This window comes from Cannabis sativa, chromosome 8 (genome assembly GCF_029168945.1).
Source record: "Cannabis sativa cultivar Pink pepper isolate KNU-18-1 chromosome 8, ASM2916894v1, whole genome shotgun sequence".
Lineage (NCBI taxonomy): Eukaryota > Viridiplantae > Streptophyta > Magnoliopsida > Rosales > Cannabaceae > Cannabis > Cannabis sativa.
In genome coordinates, this window is record NC_083608.1 from 50,870,589 (window position 1) to 50,878,279 (window position 7,691).

The 7,691-nt window shown below is 34.4% G+C and overlaps 2 protein-coding genes across 5 annotated transcripts; one reads left to right on the forward strand and one right to left on the reverse strand.

Moving 5' to 3' along the window:
* Positions 1–883: 883 nt before the first annotated feature.
* Positions 884–7,301, reverse strand: LOC115699158 (splicing factor U2AF-associated protein 2). Of its 4 annotated transcripts, none has more exons than XM_030626417.2 (14): positions 7,144–7,301; positions 6,707–6,823; positions 6,039–6,167; positions 5,715–5,935; positions 5,166–5,390; positions 4,887–4,979; positions 4,771–4,809; positions 4,391–4,480; positions 4,208–4,307; positions 3,813–3,893; positions 3,480–3,556; positions 2,916–2,996; positions 2,423–2,514; positions 884–2,308 (listed from the first exon to the last, which is right to left on the reverse strand). In XM_030626417.2, the coding sequence occupies exons 1-14, from the start codon at positions 7,184–7,186 to the stop codon at positions 2,185–2,187; spliced, it is 1,512 nt and encodes a 503-aa protein (XP_030482277.1). In that variant the 5' UTR covers positions 7,187–7,301; the 3' UTR covers positions 884–2,184. The 4 variants fall into 4 exon arrangements, with proteins under 4 accessions (XP_030482277.1, XP_030482276.1, XP_060959066.1 ...); XM_030626416.2 differs by having other exon boundaries at positions 6,033–6,167; XM_061103083.1 differs by lacking the exon at positions 7,144–7,301 and having other exon boundaries at positions 6,039–6,291; positions 6,707–6,828.
* Positions 982–1,761, forward strand: LOC115699160 (uncharacterized). Its single transcript, XM_030626418.2, has one exon. The coding sequence runs from the start codon at positions 982–984 to the stop codon at positions 1,561–1,563; it is 582 nt and encodes a 193-aa protein (XP_030482278.1). The 3' UTR covers positions 1,564–1,761.
* Positions 7,302–7,691: the final 390 nt, after the last annotated feature.

The following is a 7,691-nucleotide window of genomic DNA, read 5'->3' on the forward strand; positions in this document are numbered from 1 at the left end:
GTATAAGAAAAATAATTATATGTGTAATAAAATATTTAAATCTTACTGTAAATTACTCAAAATTTTATAAAAATTTACAATTGACCATAAATAACTATAACATACTTAATAATGAAACAAAATTAAAACTCTCCTAATTATCCAACAAGATAAAGAATTAATCAAAATATCTTTTAATAGAATCCTTTTTCTCTAATAGATTATGTAAAAAGAAAAAATTACAAGTATACATATATCTATAAGTTAAACGTATGTAATGATCGTTTTTTTATTACTAGTCAATAGGCTCGGCTTTAGATATAAGCAGGCTAGATTCGTGCCTAGGGTTCATATTTTTTGAGGCCTAAAATAAAAAATAAAAAAATTTCATTAGACTTTTATTTAAGTGAAATTAAGTGTATTATAAAGAATAAATATTTATAGTTTAGTTGATTTGAGTATACCACATGTTATGTAATGTTATGACTTTGAATTCCATAATACTTTTTTCTCAATATTTTTTTTTATATACTTTAAAAAATGAGAGTTCAAAAATCTAATTCGTTTTAAGCTATTTTTTTCTCAGAACGGCCATACTAATAAAAAAAAAAGAGAGAAAATGATTATTTCCACATAGGATGCTTTACTTTGAATATAGTAAGAGTTAGATCCAACGGTTGAGATCAACTCACAACAACTAGCAACGTTACTTATATATGTAATATAAGTACTGAAAGACAGCTAAAAAGAGAAGTCACTTCATTAAATTAAATTATTAAAAATTTAAAATGTAGCCGTTGCCTTACTAAATCAATTCTTTCCGTAACGGTCACATTGCAAAGATATAACCGTTAAAACCCTGAACTCCTCACTCTATATCATCACCCCAAATTCTCACTCATTCACCATTCAAATCTCTCTCATCTCACATACCCATTTCTTCAAATCCATCCAATTCCCCTAAAGTCTCAGATTTTTCCCAATTCCGATCGATTTCCCATTATGGGTCTCTCGATTACCGCCGATCCACCAAGCTGTGTGACTGAATCCCATTACAACACCCACAAGGTCTTCTTGCTCTGCAACTACATTCTCCTCGGTGCAGCCTCAAGCTGCATCTTCCTCACTCTCTCTCTCCGCCTAGTACCTTCAGTGTGTGGAATCTTCCTCATCCTCCTCCACGTCATCACCATCATCGGAGCTGTTTCTGGCTGTACCGCGGCCTCGAGGGGTTCGGGGAAGTGGTATGGGGCTCACATGGTGGCTACTGTGCTCACTGCTATCTTCCAAGGCTCTGTTTCGGTTCTTATATTTAGTAGGACTGGGAATTTTCTTGGGAATCTTAAGTCTTATGTTAGAGAAGAAGATGGTGCTGTGATTTTGAAATTGGCTGGTGGATTGAGTGTGTTGATATTTTGTTTGGAATGGGTTGTGTTGACTTTGGCTTTTTTCTTGAAGTATTATGCTTATGTTGAAGGTGGTCAAACTGGTCAACAGGGTCTTAGGGCTTACCCAATTAAGAGGACTGCTAAGGTTCAGCAAGATGATGATTTGAAGGATTGGCCATGGCCATTCCAAGTCTAGACTTTCTTTATTTCTTCTCTTTCGGTTTGATAATATAAGATGGCCATATGCAATGACCATGGATGATGGATGATGTTGTGCCTTTTATTGTATTTGGTTCTTTAATTTGATTATATTCATTTGTTTATGTCATTTTTGCTTTTGTATATTTTGGGATATGAAATATCTATCTTAATATTATTACTAAATTTGGTCCAATTTGTGTACTCTTCTTTTACTTCATTTTTGTTTTCATATTGATTTTAATAGAATCCAACAACTCATAAAATTTTGGTCCAATTTTTGCTCATTGTTAAAAAAAAACTAAAATTTGCTCATTCTCATTTCCATCAACTCAGCTTTGTTTCATATTCGTTATAATAATTTTCAACTACACTAAACTTGAATAATTTGTTCAACACTAAAAAATTGAATTGATGGAAATGAGAATGAGCAAATTTTGTAGTCAAAGGACACAACACAACACACATGTGTTAAGAAAAAAATCATATATAAATGATTCCCTCAACAATTTCTTTACAGATCTAAAAAGAAATAGGTCATCTAACAATATTAGTCTGGAATTTTACAGGAAAAAACTGGGGTAGGCAGTAAGTGTCAAACAATTGCTAAAACTGCAATTTATTCAGCTTCAAGTTCAGCACCAAATTGCTCCAGCCGTTTAGCGTCTGCATCTAGATCCCGGACGTTAGCATGGTTAACTAACCCATCATCCTCACTTGCATGTATCTGTCTACCGCCAAACCTAAATCCCAAAAATATGAGAGAAACATTACTAGTCCAATTCACGCCAAAACATCTCACAAATGTTCAAGAGGCAATACCACTAACAAAGATAAGACTATTGAATAAGAATTACCATCTTCCATTCATCAGTTCTATGCACTTTTGAGCATCCTTCCTGTCCTTGTATCTTACTAAAACAACACCTTGAGGGTGATTCTCGCACACCTGCAATATTATCAGATCAATGACCCTATGCCAACAGATGAACTACCCAAGTTCAATCAGAACATGCCGATACGAAACATTAACCCAAAACTTCCACACACAAAAAAGGGTCCCTTAAAAATTCAGCCCAACATCTAGAGATTCACCATAGCATAGCACTAAATGAAGAAAGAATAACAGATTAAGATAAACAAATCAGGAAGAAAAAAATAATGATTTTAGAGAAAACTCAAGGTTATCAAAGTCAATCTCCAAGACTAGCAGGATGAGGGAGAAAAAAGGCCAAGAAATTCAAGCTAAAGCTCCACATTAATATTAGTAATAAAAATGAAAAATGAAACAGAAAAGAAAATTATATCTCTCGCAACATTCCCAATAACTTCATTGTATAGTTGAATTACCTTAACATTGTCCAGCGGACCAAGCTTTGAACATTCCTCCTGTATGTCAGCCTCTAGCTCAGAACGTAAGTTTTCATCGGCCTGAGAAAGATGATTTTAACATTCAATTTCATACAAGAATCAGTCCATTCACATGCATAAGGAATAAGGACTAGTCACTTTTTTTTCTTCAAAGAAACTGAAACAAAACTATCCTTTCCCCCACACAACACACAAATATCATTTCTATTGAAGTGAACTAGTACACAAAAAGAACATATTAAAAAAGAAAATCAGTGTTATCCTATAATCATAATATGTGGATATGGACAGGACAGAATAGAAATCCAACTATTAAATCCCGAAATTCCTGAAAGAATTACTATGCAGTAGCTACATCGTTAAGGTTTTCATAGAGATTTCCTAAGTAACCAACTCAAAACTCAGCGTGTGTAATCGTAATCAGTCAGTAGCAACAGTGGATCCTTTCGTTAGTATAAAAATTCACATTACAACTAGAGTGCAGCAGGCTAGTAAATAACCATTGAGAATATAGTTTTAAGCCAACAAAATTATTTATCCTACCCTCATTTCAGCAGGCATGAACATATAACGAAGAACAACAGTAGCTGGAATACACAACTTCGCATCATCACGACCACCTGTGTCATACAGAAAATAACTATGTTGATGAAACAAGTAAAAACCATAGCATAGTTCACAGAAAGACTGCTTCCAAGTATATATAATGAGCGCAAACTGAGAAAATTCACTAAAATTCAGGTAAGTTCAAAAGGCAAATCAAATTAATAGCACACTAGGATCTGGAACTATTAGGCAACACTAGAAATTTTTTCAGCAATATCATATAAAGGTATATTAATAAAAGAACTATTAATGCAGCATTTAAAAGCTTACCCCATCCTAGCATCTTATCTTCCACCTTCTTAAGTTTCTTTTTCTTCTTGTTGTCAACTTTCTTGGAAATAAATGTATTCCCTGCATTTAAGAGTTAATGAGATTACAATAGTGGGTCACTGTAAACCTTATGAAGACAACAAAACTAGTCATTTAATGACATCTCAAGCAGCAAAGTTCCTTTCTAGAACATAATGTTTGGTGTACAGTAATGTATATCAAACAGTCATTTTAGCCTAGTATGAGTTACTGCGTAGTATTAACAGTAGTTAATAGAAGAAAAGAAGATAAAATAAAATGTAAGGAAAGGAAAGGTGTGAAACAATGCAACAGCAATAAGCATGAGCGAAATGAAAATACACATTGATAATAGTGAGGAGGGTCGAAGCTGGTACCTTTCTGCTCAAATTTGGCTGGGGTGACTGTCATTGGAATCCCACCAGGACGAAAAGGTGCTCCATCCAGAATTTGCAAAGCCAGAGCAACTGAAGGTTCCTGAAGTACACACAAAATAATGAGCCAAAAGAAGAGACTGATATTCAAATATCACACACAATAAAGCATATGAAAGTTATTACCTTCAGATATGTAACAAGTGCATCTCCCTTCTTTCTTCCAGTCTCTTTGTCAACATAAAGCTTTATACGGGGCTTTTTGGTTTCTGTATCCTAATTTTTTTTTATAAATGTGCTCAATGAGATAGGGAATTCTAAACGTTCAGAAGAATAGCATAGTTTGGTGTCCAAGTGTGTGTGTGTTTGGGAGGCATAATAAGAACTTTGATATATATACTTGTTATGCAAAGAAACAAAGTCCAAACATCATCTCCACATAACAACAAAACTTCTAGAAATTTGAAGGTAATGAAAAGATCAAACTTCCCGTGATTTTCAAATGCAGGTAACCACAAAATTAAAAAGTGAAACATAGATTGTTTTAGTTAAACCAAACGAAATACCTCCTTTATTATCCCGCACTTGGAGAATACTTCTACCACCTGCAAAAAAACTACCATATTAGCATATTACCCAAAGTAAAATGGTCAGGCTAGAAATAGCAATGATGAAAGCTTACTTCATCAACTGTCACGTCCTCGGGCAACCCAGTCACATACACATGAGTATTTACTTTTAATTCAAACCAGCTATCAGGAGGCTTATTGGGTTCCTGTAAAAGTATATATAAAATACGATACATAAGAAACCAATGAGTTCAACAAAACAGATCATATGGTTTAAATGTTTGGACAAAGAAAAAGAAAACATGGCTATCCCTCCCAACCCACAGAAACCAACCAAAAAAGTATCAAATTCAAATATATAAAGACAATAGAGCAGCACAAGATCAGCAGACCTTCTTAGCAGCTTCCTCATCAGGCAATTTTCTCTTAGCATTTTTTCCTTCCACTGCCTCATTGCTATCATCAACTTGTTTTGTAGAGGAATCAGGTTGCTTAGATGTATTATCTTCTTCACTTGCAGGAACATTAGAAATATTGGCAGTCGAAAAGACCTCTTCTTCTTTTAAGAAAATCATGTCTTCTAACTTATATTCTCGACCTTTGCTATCTATGTCCTCCTATAGCATATTAGCATGTACAATCAATTATATATATAAATATATATATATATATATATATAGAGAGAGAGAGAGAGAGAGAGAGAGAGAGAGAGAGAGAGAGAGATTTCTACTGAGCTCAGAAACTTCAAGTGCATTAAAGCCTCGTGGGCTTCAAGTAGGAGACAAGGAAGAAAACTTGTGCGGGCAGAATCATCAAATCAATATAATTACAAGAACGATAGTTAAATAACAGGATACATATTACTTCTCTGACTCTATTCAACAATATTAAAATAATATGAGAATTAAAACCTCTGAAGCAATATAAGTCCAAGCACCAACCTGAGGAACCCAAACCCTCAGACCTCGATCCCATTTATAGGTAGTCCCGTCATCGTCTGTGAATTCTTCTTCACCCTCTGGTGGGGTTGAAGGTCTGTCATCATTATCCATCGAGGCTCCGCCGAAATCAGTAGAGCCATTTTTTGCCTCTGCTTCTGCCTCAGCCTCAGCCTCTTGAATCTCCTTCTGCCATTTCAAAAACTCTTCATCATTGGAGGGCACTGCATACCACAACACATGTATGTTAGATACCATAAACATGAAAACACTAGCAGCACTGCCTCTAAATATTCCAAGAGAAAGAGGAAAATACTCCACCCTTACTAGAATCATCGGCTCCTTGTTGAGGTATGTATATCATCAACTCGGGGATTGAGGATAATGGCTGCCATTCAGTCCTTCCTTCAGACCACACGAGTGTACTCGGGGTGAGATACCCATTCAAGAAATGCTCTGTCCAGGCGAAGTTAGTAAAGCAAAGGAGATGAGATGGTTCAATAGCTCATTAAACCAATTGAACATGATACAGATGGAACAAGTCCTGAAATCGTGCTATTGATTACTGGTAGAAGTAGAACTGAAATTCAAAAAGGGCACCAATAAATTTCAGGAACTAATTATTTAACCTACTATATCAAAGGTCAAAGTCTAAGAACTTAGGTGGATTCAACTCAAGTTTTTGTTTAAATAATTTGCAAAATGAAAAAGGTTTATTATTTCACTATTTGTTTTTGTTTTTGACTTACTAATGTGTACAATAACACACACACACACATATTTATATATATCCTAGGCCTAACAAGGTTTAAAAACAAACAATGAAATAATAAGACTTTCAAACAAACTCCCAAAGAAAGCATTCAACTTGTAATATCTTTATACTTCAATTATGTCTTCTCAGACTAATACTTGATATTCAGAACCTGAATCATTGCTCACAAAATGAACCAATTTTGTTCTTTAGACCAATTAGAAGCTCATAGAAAACTCACCAAGCAATTCAGAAGAAACATAGGGACCAACATGCTCTTGATTATCACCGAGAATATACCATCCTACTTCAATACTGGATTGAGAGTTCCCATCAACAACGTTGTGTAGTTCCACACCTATACAAAAAATTATAAAAGAACAGCTATCATATATACTATGAAATAAATCCCTAAAACCCAATATCATATGCCTTAAACACAATGCTAACATACAGTACGTAAATGTATCAGACAAAACCCTAGAAACCCAATCATGTTTACTAGTTTCCGCTTACTTTATCGCAAATCAATCAGTTCATTATTTTCCAGACTCAACGCGAAAAAAAAAAAAAACAATTCGAAGCTCTCGTCCACCATTTTTAATTTATCAGAAAATAAATATTCAAAAAATACTATGAAAGTTAGGGAAAAAAAGAGGATGGTAAGGAGGCACAAACCAGTGGATTGGTGTTGTTGGTCGGTGTTGTCCTGAGACGACATCGATTGGTGGTTCAACTGGTTTGGTTTCTTCTTCTTTTTTCTTCTCCGAATGGAATGGAATGGAAGAGAATGGAGTGTGGAGAATATGAACCTCAGTTGGGGTCTGTTTGGGCACAGGATTCTACTATACTCCAGCTCTGATAGTCATATCCTTGGGCCGTTATTGGTGTTGGGCTTACCCTTTTCATATGTGGGCCTTTTTTTTTTTGAAAAGATCATATGTGGGCCTTTTGGAATCTATTAATAAGGGGTAAGTTGAAAAATGCCTCTTTTATTCATCAATTAATCAAATTTACCTCTAATTTTATATTTATTTGAAACATACCTCTTTTTATACGTATTGTACCCAAAATACCCTTACATAAGAGAATCACATGGAGAGTATCTTGAAGTGACAGTGGCAAAATTGATACAATATTTAAAAAAAGAGGTAAAAATGATAAATTTTAAAAAAGAAGGTAAAAATAAAAGAGGACAATATAAAAAGGGTATAGAATATAATTTC